Source organism: Brachycentrus maculatus, unplaced genomic scaffold (genome assembly GCF_059751285.1).
Source record: "Brachycentrus maculatus isolate JH-2025_06_01 unplaced genomic scaffold, ASM5975128v1 h1tg000196l, whole genome shotgun sequence".
NCBI lineage: Eukaryota > Metazoa > Arthropoda > Insecta > Trichoptera > Brachycentridae > Brachycentrus > Brachycentrus maculatus.
Window position 1 is genome coordinate 1,964,013 of NW_028280947.1, and position 22,993 is coordinate 1,987,005.

Consider the following 22,993-nt stretch of genomic DNA (forward strand, 5'->3'; position numbering starts at 1 on the left):
ACAATGCTTTTATCTAAAGGTGAGGCCTTTAGTAAGTTGTTGACAATTCTTTTGCAATCGTTCACCGGTACATTAGTAAATAGGTTCACGATGTCAAAAGAAATTAGTTTGGAATTGTCTAAAATTTCTATGTCTTTCAATCTGTCAATTAATTCGAAACTATTTTTAATTGTATAACTAGGTGTGAAAATGTGGTTAAAATTTAGCATATGATTTAATTTTTTAGACAAATAATAATTAGGCGCAGAGAAGGTAGGGACGACGGGACGTATTGGGATGCATTGTTTATGTAACTTTGGCAATCCATACAGGCGGGGAGGTCTCGGGTTCCTTGCCACGTGTTGATTGAATTGTAGCTTCCCACATGTGATGGGACACTCTCTTATCGTCTTCTTGATGTTTTCTTGGAATCTGCTGGTCGGGTCAATTTTTTGTATACTGAAGATGGGGTCTTGGAGGAATTCTTCAACTTTTTTAATGTAGTCTGTAGTGTTTAATATGATAATTGTGTTACCTTTGTCTGCTTTCGTTAAGGTTAGTTTGTTGGTAACTAATAAATCCTTTATAGATGAAGCTACATCCCAATCACTATTGTTTTTTGTGTTCACTGGTTTATTATGGGTCGGGGCACATTTTTTTATTATTTCTGCACATTTGTATTTAAATGATGACGATTGTTTGTAAAGGGCAAGTTCAGTGTCTACTGCTAATTCTTGTAAATCTAAGTTTATATTTTTTGGTTCTAAATTGTATTTCAGTCCACGGGATAATAATTGCAACTGATCATTATTAAATACTGTATTGGAAAGATTAGCCACTCGATCGAAGAATTTATGATCACTATAGTTATTAGTTAGGGTCAACTCATTATTTTTATTTTTATTAATCACCAGATTTTTTAATTTTTTATTTAGTAAAGATTTTTTCTTGTGGGCTACTGTACTAGCTATATCCCGTGCTCTGTCGTCCAAGCAATCCCATTCCGCAGGGTGAAGTAGATAAGTTAATTCTGAATGTAGAATTTTTAACTGATGTTTTATATTGTCTCTGATGACAAACCAAGATTTTATTTCTTCTTTTAACCATTTTATTTTTGCACTCACAATAGCTTTGTATGCCGCGATACTGTTACTTTTAGTTTTTATTTGGATGAATTTTGGAAACACTTTTTGTTTTAAACACGATTGATTGAAGTAAATATTTAAACACACAACTCTATATTTGGTCATTAACTTCCTATACATTTTGCCTTTTTTAACCAAAAAAATATATACAAAATACAAAATACAAAATACAAAAATGTATACAAAAAATTGACCCGACCAGCAGATTCCAAGAAAACATCAAGAAGACGATAAGAGAGTGTCCCATCACATGTGGGAAGCTACAATTCAATCAACACGTGGCAAGGAACCCGAGACCTCCCCGCCTGTATGGATTGCCAAAGTTACATAAACAATGCATCCCAATACGTCCCGTCGTCCCTACCTTCTCTGCGCCTAATTATTATTTGTCTAAAAAATTAAATCATATGCTAAATTTTAACCACATTTTCACACCTAGTTATACAATTAAAAATAGTTTCGAATTAATTGACAGATTGAAAGACATAGAAATTTTAGACAATTCCAAACTAATTTCTTTTGACATCGTGAACCTATTTACTAATGTACCGGTGAACGATTGCAAAAGAATTGTCAACAACTTACTAAAGGCCTCACCTTTAGATAAAAGCATTGTAAAGGAGATGCTTAAACTACTAGATGTATGCACTAATCAGAATTATTTTAATTTCAATAATAAAATATATGTCCAATCTAACGGCTTACCCATGGGATCTCCTTTGTCCCCAATTCTTGCGGACATTTTCATAAATAACTTAGAGAATGAAATCTTTAAGTCTAAGCATCCCCTACTCAAATTTGTAAAAAACTGGTTCAGGTACGTTGACGATATATTGGTAATTTGGGAAGGAACAACAAGACAATTGGATTCCTTTCTAAATTTTATCAATATATTTAACGATAAAATACAATTTACATTAGAAAATAACGGAGGTAAACAAATCAATTTCTTAGACCTCAGTTTAGAAATTATAGATAAAAAAATTACTTTTGATGTATATCGTAAGCCCACACATACAGATACTGTAATTCCCTCTTGTTCAGCCCATCCACTTAATCATAAACTAGCTAGCTTTAACTCCATGATCCATAGAGCACTACAATTCCCATTAAATGACAATAAGTTCAAAAGAGAAATAAATACAATTAAACAAATTGCTTACAATAACGGTTATAACCCAAATATAATAGACGCGATATTGGCGCGTAAAAATAAAAAGATTTTAACAAAAACATTTCTCTACTCAGCCGATACGTATAGTGAAAAAGTAAAAACCAACTGGAAAAGAATCATTTACATAAATAAAACATCACATAAAATTACCAAAAAATTCCCAAATAATATAAAACCAGCATTTTACACAAAAAATAATTTAACTAAAATCTTTAAAACACAAAATAATCCTGAAAATATATTGGACAATAGTGGCATATATAAATTAAACTGCGACTGTGGAAGCTCGTATATTGGTATGACTTCCCGAAAATTCAAAACAAGAATCAGGGAACATGAATTATGTTTGAGAAATAATAATTTTTCGGAATTCGCTAACCATTTAATAGATAATGATCACAAATTTAACCACAACAACGTAGAAATCCTAAAAATAATCAATACGAAAAGCCATAAACTGCAGCATTTTGAAACAATAGAAATTCATAAGAATATAAATAACAATAAACCCATAATTAACAATATGACAATGACTAAAGCCTCCCCCCTTTTGTCTATGTTCCCTCTGATAAGAAATAAAAATAAAAAAAAAAAAAAAATTTAATTAATAAATAAAAATAAGAAACAGCTACTACCCCCTCTTCAACCTTCAACGTCCCAAGGACCCAACTCTAAAATTTAGAATTAGCTTCACATACGGTGTTTGAAAATGATGCGGAATGCATCGAAACACGTGTCACAGTAGATTTTAAGAAATAGTGGTATTTACTAAGTAAAACATTAATTAAAAATGGATAGATTTTACCACAAAGTGACTGCCGAATCAATTAATGGAATTTTTATTACACTGTTCTGACGACTGACAGCACACATTTTGCATACTAATTCAACTCTAGATTACAGGACATTTGTTTTACGACGGACATCCAATCTGTGAGGCGACACATGTAAAGAATGTAGCGACAACTGGCATGTTTCTAAATTTTTAACTGATATTATAAATTTGTTTTTTATGTAAAGTTCTCAATAAACATGTTGCACTTATTTTTTTAGTGTTTTTAGTAAACGTTTTTGGTAAAATGCGTTCTTTTTTCTTATTGTCCTACATTTTACAATTGTCCTGTATCCAAATCCTTGTTCACATGTAAAAATGTGGAAAAAGCCAAATTTGTGAACAAGGACACCTAAATGTTGTGTCTAAACTAAGGAGTTGATGTTTTATATATTTAAAAAAATGGGCATGTTTTCATTCAAGCGTGTTTAACTTAATTTATTTATTGGTTCAATATTATGATCATGCAAGATATCAGTCTTAAAAATTAAGAAGGTTATTTTTCCTACACAAAAAAAAAAACATTTTATTTCCAGAAGGAATATCAGAAATCCATATCCAATAACAGCCTAGATTCTATATTATTCAAGATCTGATATTATATAAAACCTGTCAAGATTAAGTTTAGAATTATTAAAGTATTTAAATATTAAGATTAAAAATAAAATGTATTTATATTTATAGATGTAACTGACGTTAGCGATATATGGGCTGAGGTGTCCGAGTGGTTAAGGAGTTGGACTTGAAATCCAATGGGTTCTACCCGCGCAGGTTCGAATCCTGTCCTCAGCGTAGAAAAAAGTTCCCATTCTTTTTTACCAACGTTTTTTTACAAAATCAACAATTAAATTAAATATTTTTGTGCAAAAACAATATTTCAAAAACGTATCATTTTCGTCTTGTATGTACAATATTATTCTTATTATAATCATGAATACAATTCATTGAATGAAAATTAGCTTATCATATTCTTCCTTATCAAAATATTCGAGTTTTATTTTTCCTTATTGGGCTGTTTTTCGTTTTGTACGCTCGTATTCTTAAATAATTGTACGGCGCCCCCGAGCACGGACGAGGTGGCCGAGTGGTTAAGGCGTTGGACTGCTAATCCAATGTGCTCTGCACGCGTGGGTTCGAATCCCATCCTCGTCGTAAATTTATTTTGTTATTTTTTATTTATTGTTCTTTTACTTACGTTTTAGAGCCCATAATTTTAGTGCTTTTAATTCTCTAAAATATAAAGCACTTTGTCGTTTGCAGTCTTCGCTGATTCCTTCCCCATTTCTTAGATCTAAAGGTGGGATCATAGAAAGAAGATTGTTTGGTGTTAATATTTCTGGTACATTTGCTGAAACAAAAAATACAAATGATTAAAAAATATATTCAAGAAAAAAAAGAAATCGCAGTCGGTAGGATTCGAACCTACGCTCCCAGAGGGAATCTGATTTCTAGTCAGACGCCTTAACCGCTCGGCCACGACTGCCATGGGCCATGTGGTCATATATTTGCTTATTATTTTGTATATTTTTTATTTTCCTTTTTTTATTATTTGAATTATGTATGCATAAAAACAAATTTTTTGTACAAAAGTATACATTTCTCGTTATTTTTTGTATGCATATGCTTTCTTATTGCCATTGCCATTACCATCAACCATCAGTGTAAGTATAAAATTTAGTATTTACTAACGACCCGAGTGGTTTTAATATCTGAATTATTAGTAATCTAGTTAACTTAATTCACATATTCTTAATTGATAAAAAAAAGTTTATTCAATTATTAAGATGAATCTAATACGAAAAAAACGGGTTGGCGGTCAAAAAAGGTAGTAAAAATACACCAACTGAAATCACAAAAAAGCTGTAAGATCGAATCGACGACGAAAAAGTAGGCCGTTTACTCTTAAATGTTCATTAATAACTGTGATTTTTTTGGTATTAAAGGGTCTTTCAAGACTTGAATCAAGATCCAATCAATTGATTCACAATAAATAATAAATCGATTAATCCATAGATTACCAAACTTATTTGACCCCTTTGAAACACAAAATATCATAAGGCCCTCCTGGAAATTGACCTGTTTTTAAATTAAATATAACAGAAAAATGTGGACTTTTTCTAAATGTATTTTCTTATAGTGTAATTTATAAGTTATTATACATATATTTTTTATTCTGTTTTGGTATTTGTCGACCGACCGTCATAGGCCCCTAGCGGTCGATTCATGAACTACATACATGCGTACGCATAAAATTTAAAACATCACAAAATCAAAGATATTTTTGAGGTGATTTTTATATTAAAAAAAAGCTTTCGGTAAGTAACAAATTCGATACGTATGTACATCGTGTAAAAAAAATTTTAAAAAATCTTTAAGGTTAATTTTAGCACCTCATGGCCCTCTGTTTGCTTCCCAGGGCTAGAATACCCCCTCAGCTCTCTACAGGCCCCCCTGGGAGGCCAGGGGGCCCACTTTGGGAACAAAAACAATAATAATAAATTTGGATAATTTACATGGCGCCATTTTCGTAAAATACTACCTCAATGTCACTTCCCCGTGAATGAATTGGGGAAAAGAAGATAGTGGAAATGATTAGGCAACAAATGTGTTTTTAGTTTTTTTTTCTAAAAATCATCTCACTCTCACTATCTAACTACTGATGAAAGAGCATTCCACGCCATCATCCGCAGCAACAAAGGCACGCTCGCCAAATTTAGTACTTGCCTGGTAAAATCACTTTGCCCATAGCAGTTGTTGTAGGTTGTAGCCTATGGATTAATCGAATACCTCGATTATTTTCATTCGATAATGTATCGCTAATAAATAATAATAATAATAAAATTGGATAACTTATATAGCGCCATTTTCGTAAAAAAATACCTCAAGGGCGCTTCACGGTGAATGAATTGGGAAAAATATTATGGTGGAAATGATTTAGAAAACAAATGTGTTTTTAGTCTTTTTCTAAAGATCATCTCACTCTCACTATTTCTAACCATTGGTGGAAGAGCATTCCACGCCGTCGGTCCTGCAACAGCAAAGGCACGCTCGCCAAATTTAGTGCGTTGCTTGCGAGCATGGTAAGATAACTTTGCCCATTGCAGATGTTGTAGCCGATCGAAGCGTGAGACGTCTATCAACCAATTCATCTGGAATACACAGCTCCTTAAGATACTCTGGAGCCATATTGTGTATTGATTTATACATGAGTAGGCAGAGTTTATACTCAACCCTTTCTAGAAAGCGTAACCAGTGGAGTTTGTGAAGTAGTGGGGTGATGTGCTAATGTATCGCTAATGCATCGATAATGTATCTTTGTATTTATTTTCAAACTGTGGAGTACCTACACGTAAGTTTTAGTACCTACCGTCTACAAGGATCTTGTCATGGCTACCTTCTAGACTTCTTGAATGCTAATCACCCAAGTACATTAATCCCTGCGAGATGTTAAGCGAATTACGGCGCTATTACCATAATAAAACAATACAACCGACAATCAATATGCATTACCATGCAGCTTGCAGATTAAGTTTTTTTTCCACAAGCAAAATGTAAAAAAAAAATCATTTTCAAATTCTATTGAGTCATTTTCAAATTTTGTCGAGTCATTTACGAAAAAAAGCTGACGTCGAAGTCGCTTAAAACTAAGTAAGAAAATATGATAAGCTTTTCTGGCAATTAAAATTTAGTATGAGTCAAAAAACGAAATAATACGTAAATATATATGTATATAAATATATATTTTTAATTCGCACATATTCATCATCAAACCCTCATCCGCACCCGATGGTGCATAGGGTACTGCATCATATAAACGTAGTGTTATCTTGATCGTAATCACATTAAGAAAAGGTGATCAGCCCTCCACTTTGTGGAAAACCATGAAAACCACTTTTAAAAAATACACAAATTCTTATAAATAAGGCACATGCAAAAAAACATATTGGTTTTATCTCCCCTTCAAGATAAGACTATGTCATAACACTGTCTAGGCCAATTTATATTCTCCGTATTTAAATTAAATGAAATATGTATAAATTAAACATTTTTGAGGCACAACACTTGTACAAGACCCCTTTTTGAGTTTATTAATGTAAACACGACTAGTTTCGAGAACTACAGATGTTCTAATCAACAAAACTGGATCTGTAAATTTTATTGGTAAAATTATGAAAGGTGTATTGAGATAGTTTGGGCATGTGAATCGAATGAGTGAATAAAGAACGGTAAAAACAAATTTATGAGGCAAATGTGGTTGATAATTGAGGCAGAGGGAGACCGAGGAAAGCTTGGGATGTTCAAGTATTTCAAGTACTTGAAAGTGGTCAGGTGAGGAGTCGGAATAATCGGCTGGTATGTATGAGGAGATGCATGAACGTGTAAGAAGATTGTTTGCAAAGACAGATTGGTGTGGGGTTCTACTCTCTCTGCCTACCCCTGCGGGGAAGCGGTGTGATTGTTAGTTAGTAAATAGCATGATTTATTAATAGAGTAAGTACCCATACCACGGTCACAGCATACTGAACTGAAGGTCGCCAATAGTAGGTACCTGGCTATTGTCTCAGAATTAAACAAATGACTAATTAAAATAACACACATTGACACTTTTAATTGATCAGTCTTTTTTTATATCGACCGACCATAAAATTCAGACGTGTTCGATACGAACGGTGTTTATCGATACTTAAAAATATTCAGCTTAAAACGGGGATTAACCCTTTGACAGTGGTAGACATAATTTTCTAATTATTTTATCTGTAAAACTATTTATACCTTTTTCTGTAATATAACGCATGGGTGAAGCAGAGTTTCATTAAAACTTCATTTTGAGCCTGACATTTTTTTTAAAGACAGTTATTTGTGTTCTTACTATAATAATAAAACCCTTATCCGCACCCAATGGTGCATAGGGCACTGCGTCATATAAACGCAGTGTTATCTTGATCGTTTACACATGAAGGAAAGGTGATCAGCCCTCCGCTTCAGGTACCAGTCCAGGGTAATATTAAATAAATGTTAGTGAAAAAATCACTTATATTTATTTTACCCCCCTTGGGAATCGAACCCGGGACCTCCAGAACGGTAGCCGAGCGTGCTGACCATTACACTACGGAGGCGGACGAAATATAATTCTTACTATACACACTGATTATGCAACTGCTCATTAATGGTAAGATGGAGTGTCGAAGAGGTGTCGGAAGAAGGCGGATCTATACATATATATTTATACATAGATATATATATATATATATACAAACATCAAAAATAGTAAATTTTCAGTTGTGCATGTTTTCGGAATGCCCAGAAAATGTACTATATCCCAGCAAAAGCGGCATATTTGTAACTTAATATTTACCCGCTACAGGGCAGAAAGTGTTGTTCTTGCATTTTGAAGAAAATGTATTGTTTAATAATTTTTCTAAATATACTAAATATTTTTAAATGGAGAAAAAACATTCAGTTTTTACATAAAAAAAGGTCTGTTGCACTGTAAAAAGTTCAATGAGTGGCTTGATATTTATTTTTAATACATTTCATTATATTCTTAAACTTGAAAAACGATCTCCTGAAAAATCAAGTTTTTTGATACATGACGATGTTGAAAGGAGTGAGCGATACATACATGCATACATTTTGACAGTTTTTTTCTATCCAGTGGGATAAAAAGTTTAAAATAGTAGTGACTTTCCCGCTTAAATAAAAATTCACGACTCTTTTTTTATCGACAATATTAAATTAGACAAATAGACGCCAAACCGGCAAACAAGTACTCAAGTACTCCATGTTAAATCCAAAATTCCCTCAGTGAAAATACCCTATCCAGTTATTTTAATGTTCAACGGTTTAGACCGCACTACAAAGAGGATCTCCTTCAAACACTTTATAGGCCGTGATCAAATCTCCAGACGTGACCAGAGTCCTGACAAGGATGACTAATAACGTCACTGACGAGATGCTTCTGTATATGAAGAGGGTTTTCCCGAAACGTTAGTGACCCTGATCACGTTACTGACGTGTGAGATTCTATGTAAAATATTATAGATACATAGCTCCCGACTTACGAACGAGACCTGTTCCTTAAGTATTGCATTGTCTCTTGAATGTTTTTTTGTAGATGCTTTGTGGCAAATTTCACAAAACTTTATAACACGAAACTAAAACATTGTTTTTAACCACTTTTATTATTTGGTATTTTTTTCCAACGGACAAGCAACTTGTCAACTTCATGGATGGATATGTATACTTACATCCATCCTGCATTATGCATTTTTTACCTTGTTATATGGTGATGTAATAGGTCGTAGATAGACTGATCACTGTCTACCCGATGATGGAATGGTTATTCCGAACCGGGAGTCGGGAAGTAAAGTTTTGTTACAAAGTGGTGTTACACAAAATGAACGATGAATGATAAGGAGAGGAATGATGATGTCGGCAACAACGAAACCCGGTCACTGGCTGAGTAAAGGAAAAACTATGTTGTTGTTATTTCGTAATATAAAATGCAGTTCCGCCAAGAAATATTAGTACAAAATTTAAATCTAAATAAGAATAATAATTTGAATAAAAGGAGAGAAGAAAAAAAACGTTATTTTTATTATTTTTTTTTAATTTATTAATATTTACAGTATGAATAAAATACGAATTATTGAACACATAAAAAAAGGTATAAATTTATGGTGAAAGACGTCTCGAAAAAAGCTCAATAGCCATGATCGTTTGTGGTAGAACATTCGTAAAATCAAGAACTCCTTTACTTCAGTTACAAGTCGAAATTCCTCAGGCACTTTGCTAACCAGTAAACAAAGCATTACATGATCATTTTCATTGAAGCCGTCATCAGTCTTTACCATTTTAATTTTGAGATATCATTACTTAGTAATATCACGAATTCTAGTTGGCAGATGTGCTAACCAAATTAGCCGAGCCCTAAATGGAGTAAACCTTCAGAAAAATTGTTTATCTTCCTGGTTATATAAAGCTAGGTCCTAATTTCGACATTTACGTGGTAACCAGAAAACTAGAAGGTTTCTGTCAAATTAAACAATTTAGCAAAATTAACGAAGTTGATTTTGTATTAAGACGAAGGCCCTAATTTCTTAATAGCTTTATGAAATATTTTTGATTCCTTGTTTCTGACCAATTTGAGAAGCCTTTTTTATATGAAAACCCCAATACGTTTAAATTAATAAATACAGTTTTTTTTACTTAAAATTGGACATTTTACAAACCAAATTAAGCCTTACAAATCAAGGTGTCAGGTTGTGGTCCCGTGGTTAGTGTCGCGGACTCTTAAGTGAGAGTTTCTCGGTTCGACCACTACCACAATTTGATACCTATTTCTAATAATGAGCCGCTTAGGCTCGCAGAAATAGCATGAAATTTAAATATTTTTTGTAAATAATAAAAACATAAATATTTCTCTTTTAATAAATTACAAAATGGACGTTTTAAAAAACAAATAGTATGTTATATTGTATTTTATAAAAGAAATATTGATTTTTTTTAAATACCTGTATTCAATCTGTGTGCGCGATGTGTAGGTACTCAAGTTTTCAGACAAAATTTTCAATGCTACTTTGAATCATGAGTACTACTTTGAATTTGGCATTCTATACTCTCTGCCTAACCCTGCAGAGAAACGGCGTGATGGTAGCAGTAGTGGTAGTGGTATAAAATGGTAATTCACAAAATGATTGCTCCGAATGTTAATTATATTTTTCATTTATTTGGCCTTTAGACATTATGTATTGATAATTATTCAATTATTAAATTATCGGGTAATTGTATACCGAAATTTATAATCTTTTTTGACATCTCAACAAAGATGAAGAAAAATATGGAAGTCTGGGCATTTACGGGGCTAACGACCGTCAGAGGGTGTTTGAGTGATCACTTTACACACGTGTAACATTCACCAATTCTACCCATGATTGACAACCACACTACTCAAATTCTTGCAACTTCTAATTATCTTAATTAATTTTCGAAACAAACTGAATTTACAAGAATTTTACTGTAGACATCTATGATGAGATAAGAGAACCTTTTTATTAAGCAGAAAGTCTTTCATTTGTATACGAGGTCCGATTCGTGGATTATAATCACATACATCGCTCACTCCTTTCAAGAACGTCATTAAAAAAAACTTGGTTTTTCAGGAGAACGTTTTTAAAGTCTTAAAATATAATACAATGTTTTAAATATAAATATCAAGCCACTTATTGAACTTTTTACTGTGCAACAAATCTTTTTAGGTAAAACCTGATTTTTTTTCTCCATTTGAAAAATATTAAGTTTATTTCCAAAAATAATTAAACAATACCTTTTCTTCAAAATGCAAATACAACATTTTCTGCACTGTAGCGGGTAAATATTATGTTAAAAATATGCCGCTTTTGCCGGGATACAGTACATTTTCTGGGCATTCCGAAAACATGCACAACTAAAAATTTACGATTTTTGATATATGACGTTGTTGAAAGGAGTGAGCGACATATTTATAAAACGCCAAAAAATATCATTTTCATTTTATTATTAAAAATGCACAGACTTTCATATTTTTCTTCATCTATATTGAGATGTAAAAAATTATATGATTATAATTTTCACGTATTTGGCCTTTAGATAAATATTATGTATTGGATTCGGGTAATTACTTAAAAATGACGTACGTAGGTGCATGTGTTGTGTACCACATAATAATAGTCTGGGATTTTAATGTCAACTCATTGTTATCTCACGTCAGACATTGGCCTAGTAAATTTGACAATGATACAAAAAAAACATAATGATTAAGAAATTGACGATACTTTATTGAAGACATACCTATATTAATATATAACCAAGATTGAAGCAATCGGGAATTAGTTAGCAAAATCAATTAAGGGGATATTCGCAAAGACAGAACTCATTCCACCGGAGAACACCGGAGAAGTCACACGACTGTTCACGCCCGATTTTCGGAACTAATGTTAAATGAATATTTTTTTTTTTTTTTTTTAGAATATGTTTAGAAAAAATATTTTTACATTTTTTAATTCCTTACCTTTCAATAACTCTTTTCTTTTCAAACCCATAAAATTATTTCGAAGAAAAACTTATTTCAACAATGCAAAAACGGTGTTTCAAGAAAAAATCAATTACTTAAAATGTCACCTAGATTCAGAGAAAATTAGGTTAAAATACTGGGCCTTAAGGCCCAGTAAATTAAATATCCCGCTACCTATTTTTTTAAACCCAGATAACAGTAAACGACATTGATTTTTTTTTCTTGAAGCACCGTTTTTGTATTGAAAAAGTTTTTCTTCGAAATAAATATATGAGTTTGAAAAGAAGAGTCTTGAAAGGTAAGAAGTTTATTTTTTTTTATATATTGATGTATTTTATCAATATATATATTCTGTTTCCAATAATGATTCTTAAAAAAATGGTGGAGTCGATAATGCGGCCAGTAGCTTTCTGAATAGAATGTTGGCAAGTTCCCCTTAAATTTATTTTTTTATTCGATAAGTTTCACATCACTTGTAACCTCACTGTAAAATGGCCCATTTAATTTAAACATTTAGGTTTGTATTTTACACAAGCAATATATAAAGCACGACACACACATCTACCTCACGGTATTGAGTAAGTTTTGATAATTTAGTGTGCTTGGTTTGTTTACGCAAATTTTCGTGCTGTGGCGATCTGACGTGTGTGGTGCTATGTGGTGTTACCTTTCGATTAGGTACACCTAGGTATGCGTTATTCTACTATTTTGTTATATGTAGTCACAATAATATTATTAACTCACTCCTTTCAACAACGTCATAAATCAAAAAACTTGATTTTTCAGGAGAACGTTTTTAAAGTTTAAATATAACACAATGTATTAAAAATAAATATCAAGCCACTTATTGAACTTTTTACTGTGCAACAGATCTTTTTAGGTAAAACCTGAAGGTTATTTCTCCATTTGAAAAATATTTAGTATTTTTAAAAAAATAATTGAACAATACCTTTTCTTCAAAATACAAAAACAATACTTTCTGCCCTGTATCAGGCAAATATTAAGTTAAAAATATGCCTCTTTGGCTGGGATATAGAACATTTTCTGGGCATTCCGAAAACATGCACAACTCAAAATTCACGATTTTTGATTTATGACGTTCTTGAAAGGAGTGAGCGATATGTAGTCACAATAATATTATTAACTCACTCCTTTCAACAACGTCATATATCAAAAATCGTCAATTTTCAGTTGTGCATGTTTTCGGAATGCCCAGAAAATGTATATCCCAGCAAGAACGGCATATTTTAAACTTAATATTTACCCGCTACAGGGCAGAAAGTGTTGTTTTTGCATCTCCCTTAGTTCCCTACAGATTTCATTAAGAGTCTTAACGATAGTCGATAACGATAACGATGTGATTTTTCATATTAATTTATTAGCCAATAATCCAACATCCTGACAAAGACCTTTTATTACACTATTACATTTCCGCATTATTATATTAAATATATGTGGCGAATGTGAGAGGGAAAACAGAACGAGGACGACCGAAAAAGACTTGGCACGATCAGATCAATCAGAACCTAAAATATGGCGGTGTCAAAAGTCTGCGTAATCGGAGGGCATGTATGACTGGATGTGAAGGAGGAGAGGAGTGTATGTCGGGACAGAAGAGTGTGGCGCTCCATCCTCTCTGCCTACCCCTGCGGGGAAACGGCGTGATGGTAGTAGTAGTAGTTATATTTCCGCCTCCGTGCTGTAATGGTCAGCGTGTTTAGCTACCGTGCTGGAGGTCCCAGGTTCGATTCCCAGGGGGGGGTCAGATAAATATTAGTGAATTTACACTCTAATATTTATTTAATATTACTCCGGACTGGTCCCTGAAGCGCAGAAGTAATCACCTTGCCTTCATATAATTAACGATCAAGATAACAGTGCGTCAATACGATGCAGTGCCCTATGCACCATTGGGTGCGGATAAGGGTTAGAGTATATTTATAATGTTCAAATTGGCTACGGTCGTAAATAAATGGATTTTTTTTTTGTATTTATAAGAATATTATAAAGTTTGAAGCACTTCACGTGGCTTGAACATGAAAACTACATACAGTACAGTTGCTTAATAATCCTTACAGTCACAATATGCAAGTCATGTAGTATTTGTCGTGAAAACAGCTGTAGCGAAATCATCACTATTGCTTGCCAATAATTCAAATCTTCGATGGACAAATACAAACACACACTCAAATAAAAACACTTTTTTTATTATTACATATCGCTCACTCCTTTCAAGAACGTCATATATCAAAAATCGACAATTTTCAGTTATGCATGTTTTCGGAATGCCCAGAAAATGTACTATATCCCAGCAAAAGCGGCATATTTTTAACCTAATATTTACCCGCTACAGGGCAGAAAGTGTTGTTTTTGCATTTTGAAGAAAAGGTATTGTTTAATTATTTTTTTAATATACTAAATATTTTTCAAATGGGGAAAAAACCTTCACCTACCTAAAAAGATCTGTTGCTTAGTAAAAAGTTCGATATGTAGCTTGATATTTATTTTTTATACATTGTACATATTATATTTTTAAACTTTAAAAACGTTGTCCTGAAAAATCAAGTTTTTTGATTTATGACGTTCTTGAAAGGAGTGAGCGATATTATTATGAACCTTTCTAACCCTAATCGTAGTTGTGAATGGGTAGAATGGTGAATATTAGCAATGAAGTGATCACTTAACCAGCCTATAACAGGTCATAAGCCCTGTAAATACATCTTGTAACCCTTATCCACACCCAATAGTGCATAGGGCACTGCATAGTATTGACGCAGTGTTATCTTGATCGTTACTTACATGAATGCAAGGTGATCGATCACTCCTGCGCTTCAGGGACTAGTTCAGGGTAATATTAATATTGAAGTGCATAATCACTAAAAATAAATCACCTCCCCCCCCCCCCCCGGGGAATCGAACCTGAGACCTCCAGGACGATAGCTAAACAAGGATACACCATATAATAAAATTAAGAAATTCTTGATTGGCCCACACTAGATTATCCCTCCTGTTCCCAACACAGATTTTAATAAAACATCTTTATATTTTTACAACATTTTGAGTGTGTCCAAATACTTGTTCACAAAATCTGGATTATCTCCTATTACAGGAGTTATTTTCATATTATTTTTTGACATCTCATCAAAGATGAAGAAGAATATGGAAGTCTGGGCATTTACGGGGCTGACGACCGTCATAGGCTGGTTTAAGTGATCACTTTACACACGTGTAACATTCACCAATTCTACCCATTATTGACAACCACACTACTCAAATTCTTGGAAGTTCTATATATATGAACCAATTTAGAAAACTTGTTCTTGAATCACAAGAACTTCACTAGAGACATCTATTGGTGAGATGTAAAGAAGCTTTTTTATTAAGCAGAAACTCTTATATTAGTATGTGAGATCCGAATCCTGGATTATAATCACACACATGAGAAACGCCAGAAAATACCATTTTCATTTTTATTATTAAGCTTATAATTTGACCAGATAATTTATAAATTTGATGAGATGTTAAAAAAATCCTGATTACTTTAAAATGGAAATGTATCGTTTTGGTAAGGATCTCCACAATTGCCCAATTAATAAATAATAAATAATATTTTTGACATCTCAACATAAGTGAAAAATAATATGGCAATCTGGGTATTTACAGGGTCCACGACCTGTTTAAATGTTCACTTTAAACACTTGTAACATTTCGCTCACTCCTTTCAAGAACGTCATAAATCAAAAATCGTCATTTTTTAGTTGTGCATGTTTTCGGAATGCCCAGAAAATGTACTATATCCCAGCAAAAGAGGCATATTTTTAACTTAATATTTGCCCACTGCAGGGCAGAAAGTGTTGTTATTGCATTTTGAAGAAAAGGTATTATTTAATTATTTTTTAAATATACTAAATATTTTTCAAATGGAGAAAAAACCTTCAAATTGTACCTAAAAAGATTTGTTGCACAGTAAAAAGTTACATAAGTGGCTTGATATTTATTTTTAATGCATTGTGTTATATTTTTAAACTCTAAAAACGTTCTCCTGAAATATTACGTTTTTTAATTTATGACGTTCTTGAAAGGAGTGAGCGATTTATGTATTAATTTTTAATAAAACATAGATTTTTTGAGTCTCCTAAGTTGTATTTTATTAACAAAAACACATAAATAATTTATAATGTGACAATTAATTGTTTCGCCTTGTTAGGGCATTATCAAACGAATGTGAAGATCAAACGGACTACGGTCCTTATGTAGCTATACAATTCTACAGTTTTAACACGTGCAGCAATAATTTATGGGAGACAACACGGCTGTCCAAACTTAAAACACAGTAAGGGACAATTTTTTTGTAGTACTTTTTTTTTGCATATTTGGACTAAGTAGAATCTACTTAGTCCAAAAATGCAAAAAAAAACGTACTCCAAAAAAAATGTCCCTTACTGTGTTTTGAGTTAGGACAGACGAACAGTAGCTAATGCATATAATAAGCATATTCTAAAAAAAACAAACAAAAATCCAATATGTATTCTTAAAAAAAATGGGCGTGATCCGACATCCGGCATCCGAATTTAAAAAAAAACTGTTTGTAACCTAAATTACTCAAAAATTTCAAGACAGCGAGGTATCTGTATTTCCAATAATAATAATAATAATAAAAACAATAAATCAGCAAAAAATAAGAGAATGTAAGGCAAGTTCAAAACCACGTCAATAGTTTAAAAAATATGTATGTATAAAAACATGTTATACCTGAATTTTCCGTTAGAAATTCGGCACTTTTTTTATCTCGCGGAAAATAACGTTAGAAATGGGCGTGAATCTATAAATATATATTTTTAATCAGCCACCCATAACAATCGTTCACGCGGCAGTAAAAAATACAACACGCGAAAACGGGTTGAATTACGTTATTTGTGATGGTATAATGATTTATATATATGATCAGGTACCTACCTACCAAAGAACCGTTGTAAAATGTCCCCCATTATTTTTCTAAATCAAAATTTACGATGTTTATATTGTAATTTTTGCCATTTTTTTTCCAAATGGACGAACTCGTTTTCCTTGTTTAACGGATTCTTCCATGCATTGTCGGACCAAAAGTTCAAGTCAAGTTAAGAGGTTAGAAAAAGTTACAAATGAAGAGATTTCAAAAATTTGTGTATTAATTTTAAATCGAACACAGATTTTTTGAGTCTACTAAGTTGTATTTTATTAACAAAAACACATAATATAATGCCCTAACAAGGCGAAACAATTGTCACAATATAATTTTTTATTTGTTTTTGTTAATAAAATACAACTTAGTAGACTCAAAAAATCTGTGTTTGATTTAAAATTAATACATAAATTAAAATGGAGTTCTACAAATTAAACGCCAAATCAATAAATAAATAGATTTCAAAAATTTCTTTATGACGATTATTCGCATCAAATGGTGCATAGGGCACCGCATCAGATTAACATCAGGTTTTTTATTTAATTACCTAAAGTCCAAGTGACTCTAAAGTCTAGCTACGGCTTATGCAACACCGCTTGTCATACCCTACTTAGGCTGCAGCTTTGCCATATAAGTACATATTATAGCATATACCGACTTGTGAGTAGATTTACTCTCTATGTTTAAAGTTTCTATAATTTCATGTTGGAATTTTTTCCGCCTCATAGTGTAGTGGTTAGTGCGCTAGGCTACCATGCTGGCGATCCCGGGTTCGATTCCCAGGAGGGACAAAATAAATATTAATGATTTTTCAGTCTAATGTTTATTTCAATCACCCTAGACTGGTACCTGAAGCCCAAGGCTGATCACCTTTCGTTCGTGCATTTAACGATCAAGATAACACTGCTTCTATACGATGCAGTGCCCTATGCACCATTAGGTGACGATAAGGGTTAAAATAAAAATAATAAATGTAATACATGAGTGGAAATTCTAGACAATAACACTTTCAAAGGTTGTCAATTGATCAACAGATCGTTCATATATGATTTCTAGGTGAACAGTCCTTCGCTCCAAATTCTAGGAGTAAAATACAATCGAACCTGGATATAAGAGAGTACAAAGGACTAGGGCATTTTTATCTTATAAGGAGCTCTCTTTTATATCGATCCTTTCTTTAAACAGAGGGGCAAAATAACAGGATCTTTAGCCAGTCCACTTATAAATGGAATAACCTTTTATCCAGGTCTCTTATAACTGGGTTTGATTGTATATCTTACTGGTGAAATGTATTATATGAGGGACGTCGAATAAGATTCGACACTGGACCAGAAGATTCTTAGAAAAAAAGAGAAACACTGCTTAGACGTGCTGGTGACATTTTGGCTGTTATTGAGAAAAGTTTATTTGATAAAAAATGTCCATGGTCCATACTTTATTATGGCCATAAAAACTGCTGAAATGCGAATGTTTAGATGGTCAGCTGGAGTGTCCCTTAGAGATAAAACAAAGAGTTCATACATTCCTAGAAGCCTAGATGTAACTGACATCAATAGTAAGGTAGAGGAAAGGCAATTGAGATGTTATGGGCACATAGGACGCAGAGAACCTGAACATATTGTAAACCAGGCGATCGCCATGGATCTTACTCGAAAGACATCTAGAAGAAGACCAAAATGTTCATGGATGCTACAGGAAGATAATATGATTCCAAGGCATGGCCTAGGTGCCGTTGTACATGATAGAAGGACCTACAACCTGAGGACGAGGAGAGCTGACCCTAATAGTCGACAAAGACGATAAGTTGAGATGGAGCAAGGAAGAAGAAGATTCTATTATAGCCATATTTCTGCCTATCCAGCGTTTCCCAACTTCCTGCCGCGAACGATTGTAGCCTATCTTAAAATACTCAGTCCAAAAATCAAGGATCCGTTTAAAACAACCGCACTGCAAGTTTAATTTTGAAACTTTGTTTTTGTCATTAAAATTTAAAAACTACATTTTCAACTACCTATTCGTAAGAAGAATATTTTGGCCTTGTCAATTGTAAAAACGGAACTGAAAATCCGATTGAATGTCAATGCAGCGCTACCTTTCTCTGAAACACAAAAGCAACGGCCAACTGTACTAACAAAATAGAAGATTTCAGTAAATTAAAAATAATAATTAAAAAAGTTAGTATTGCATGAAATACGACCAGTTTCTGTTGTTTATACAAACAACTCTTTTTATGTTATAAATAAATAAATGTTTTTTGAATTAATAATACCGTAATTTGTTTGTTTTGTCTACATGTCAAAAGATAAAAATAATTTATCGTATAAACAAAATACATTGACATTTATATTTTCACCAGTTCGTAGGCGTATAAATATTGGGAAACGATGCTCTAATACTGTTTGAAATTAGTTAATAAATGCTAGAATATTTAACATTATTGCGTGCTTAGTTTTTTTTACAAAAAATATCATATTTTTGATACTTAGCTTATTGCAATGACGACATAACCTGAAATATTGTTTAAAAATAAAATATTAAAGATCAAAAGTACTTACGGGATATATTTTGCTGGTCGAAAATATCATCGGTCAATTTTTTTTTGGAAACTGCACTAGTTTTAAAAATATCTTGATCAAACTCATTTTCCGAACGTTCACCATTTCCAAACGTCTCATTGTTCAAAAAGAGTCCTGTTGTTTTCGTTGTCAAAACAATATTCACAGTCGAACTTTTATTTAAAACTTTAAAAAACGAAGCGTCATTTCTCAAATTTGAACTCTCGAGTAAAATGACATCAAGAATACTTTTGATGGAGCAAGATTGACAGTTCAAATTCACAGAATCATTGTTCAAACCACTGGATGCATTACAAATGAGCAGAATTAACAAAAATGAAAATAAACCCCTATAAATCCCACACGTCATTTTAAAGCGCTGTTAATTTTAATTGTTTAAACTTAAAACATCCCGTTTACATATCAGCTTTTAAAACAAAATCATCCCGTTGACCAAGCAGAAAATTAGATCAAAAAATTGGGATAGAAATTTCGATTTTTCAATTATTATTTTGACATTCTTTTTTTGAACGTTTTTCTGTTTTTTGTTTTTCTGTTATGACCAAAAAAATCGAAGTGTTTCAAATATATTTACAATTCGTCTTTGATTCAAATCACACCTGCCACACACGAGCTGTACCGTGTCGAGTTTCTACTGACAATGATTGCGGATAAGGCGCTGAATTTTATGTAATCATGTCTCATGTTGTCACAACGAGAATACTATTATTCCCTCCCACCATCTTCATTACTGCGAAATGTGAATCCTTGATGTCAACACGTTTTGAATTCAAGACATCCAAATAATAAACTCCATGGTAAAATAATTATATCAAAGATGGACGCGTTTTGAACTTCCGTATTCTAATTTTGATGCTAATGCAATGATTTATTTTGAACCTTGCAACTCTTCAATATAAGATTCAATTAAATATTGTTTTAGAATGATCCATTCAATTCTTTTGTACGCCATGAATGAGGAAGTTCATTGCTACGTTAATTTAATTTGATAATTTTATTACTTACACATAGTAAAAAATAGGGTAGTTTTATAATTTAAAAAATATATAGTCGAAACTACATACACTGACAAACTCCATCAATGAGCTGACAATTTTGAAATGTTCATATCTTGGAATAGGTTTATAACTGGGATAAAAATATATGCATACTTTTTAAAACATCTTTCGATTGGAATGAGAAAATTCAGCATGACAAATATACATAAACCAAATTTATAGAAATGGGTAATGGAAGTGGGTAGATCTGAAATAGATCGCATCATTCGGCCATGTCGTAGTTGATTGCGTGTCATAAACAATATCCTTTCATATAGTTTTATAACTAAGTATCGTAAAATGTGCCCTCGGCACGGGAAAACTCAGTGACGGCACATAATTACAATTTGCAATTATGTGTATGATAAAATAAAAAATAATAATAGTATAGAGAAAAGATCAGTGAAATTAATAATCGTAATAACTTTCAACTTTCTATATTATTTTTTTAAATAATCATTATTTAAAAAAAAAAGTAAGTGCGATGGCCGGGAATCGAACCCGGATCAACTGCTTGGAAGGCAACTATGCTGACCATTACACCACCATCGCACATGCACGCTGCGTCAAAAATTACGTTTTTGAACTGTAAAACATTAAGAATAAAAAATGTAAGTTAAATTTTATGTCTTGAAATTAATTTATGCTTGGAAAAAATTGCGAGCTAGTTCACGTTAGTTTATTTCCATACACTTATTTTGCTTTACGCGAGTAAAGAAAAGGACTACGTTTAAATTCACCGATTATAGCGCTTCCTTACGACGTCTAACGAACTAATAGCGAGTTCATCCAACTTTTTACGTTTCATTTATTTTTCTTCATTTAGAATATAAAAAAATAATATTCAACAAAGAATTACAAAAAAATGTTAGTTTTTTTTTAAATAAAAATCTAAAAAAATCCGCTGAGGACAGGATTCGAACCTGCGCGGGTAGAACCCATTGGATTTCAAGTCCAACTCCTTAACCACTCGGACACCTCAGCCGGCGGGAAACGCGACAATATGAACCATCTCTTTATATTACTATGTATATTGTAACAATGTTTTTACTTATAGAAATGTCTTCACGCCGCATAGTACTAGTTATGTCTATTTATTGTACATAATTTGAAAATATTTGAAAAATGGGGAATAAAAATAACCTCAAAATACATAAATGAACAGTATGATAAAGCTTGTAGCCAAATATTTTTTTAATTTTCATTTGGTAGATACTAGACATCGTATTGTTTATAAGTATTTACAGGTGGCACAAAATTAATCACCTTATCGGAAGATACTATAATATTTGCAAATGGCGTCGTACCTAAATCATATTTCGCTCACTCCTTTCAAGAACGTCATAAATCAAAAAACTTGATTTTTCAGGAGAACGTTTTTAAAGTTTAAAAATATAATACAATGTATTAAAAATAAATATCAAGCCACTTATTGAACTTTTTACTGCGCAACAGATCTTTTTAAGTAAAACCTGAAGGTTTTTTCTGCATTTGAAAAATATTTAGTATATTTTAAAAAAGAATTAAACAATACCTTTTCTTCAAAATGCAAAAATGACACTTTCTGCCCTGTAGCGGGTAAATATTAAGTTAAAAATATGCCGCTTTTGCTGGGATATAGTACATTTTCTGGGCATTCCGAAAACATGCACAACTCAAAATTGGCGATTTTTGATTTATGACGTTCTTGAAAGGAGTGAGCGATTTGACATTTCGCTCACTCCTTTCAAGAACGTCATAAATCAAAAATCGTCAATTTTGAGTTGTGCATGTTTTCGTAATGCCCAGAAAATGTACTATATCCCAGCAAAAGCGGCATATTTTTAACTTAATATTTACCCGCTACAGGGCAGAAAGTGTTATTTTTGCATTTTGAAGAAAAGGTATTGTTTAATTATTTTTTTTTAAATATACTTAATATTTTTCAAATGGAGAAAAAATATTCAGGTTTTACCTAAAAAGATCTATTACACAGTAAAAAGTTAAATAAGTGGCTTGATATTTATTTTTAATACATTGTATTTTATGTTTGAACTTTAAAAACGTTCTCCTGAAAAATCAAGTTTTTTGATTTATGACGTTCTTGAAAGGAGTGAGCGATTTGTGAACTAGACAACTGCAGTATACAAACAGATCACATCTATATTCTATGATGTTAATACGTTTAATGGCGTTACAAGCAAACATATAATTATCCACGAAAAATTAAATAAAAAAACTAAATTCGAACCAAACTAATTAAATTAGTTTAGTTCG

At 32.3% G+C, this 22,993-nt stretch overlaps 1 protein-coding gene and 5 non-coding genes across 7 annotated transcripts in view; 2 read left to right on the plus strand and 4 right to left on the minus strand.

The window, feature by feature from the left end:
• drd (drop dead) overlaps positions 1-22,993 on the minus strand; it is a 40,356-nt gene that overhangs the window by 14,602 nt on the left and 2,761 nt on the right. The window contains exons 1-2 of one of the 2 annotated variants that reach the window (XM_088263123.1): positions 19,680-20,478; positions 4,326-4,478 (exon numbers count right to left, since the gene is read on the minus strand). In XM_088263123.1, coding sequence (XP_088119249.1) covers positions 4,326-4,478; positions 19,680-20,049 — 523 coding nt within the window. In that variant the 5' untranslated portion in view covers positions 20,050-20,478. Of the gene's footprint in view, positions 1-4,325; positions 4,479-19,679; positions 20,479-22,993 lie in introns of those variants that run through there. The other variant, XM_088263124.1, reaches the window with a different exon arrangement.
• On the plus strand, positions 3,841-3,922 carry TRNAS-UGA (transfer RNA serine (anticodon UGA)). Its single transcript has one exon. It is a non-coding gene; the product is annotated as a tRNA-Ser (tRNA).
• On the plus strand, positions 4,201-4,282 carry TRNAS-GCU (transfer RNA serine (anticodon GCU)). Its single transcript has one exon. It is a non-coding gene; the product is annotated as a tRNA-Ser (tRNA).
• TRNAS-AGA (transfer RNA serine (anticodon AGA)) lies at positions 4,532-4,613 on the minus strand. The gene has a single exon. It is a non-coding gene; the product is annotated as a tRNA-Ser (tRNA).
• TRNAG-UCC (transfer RNA glycine (anticodon UCC)) lies at positions 21,218-21,289 on the minus strand. The gene has a single exon. It is a non-coding gene; the product is annotated as a tRNA-Gly (tRNA).
• Positions 21,640-21,721, minus strand: TRNAS-UGA (transfer RNA serine (anticodon UGA)). Its single transcript has one exon. It is a non-coding gene; the product is annotated as a tRNA-Ser (tRNA).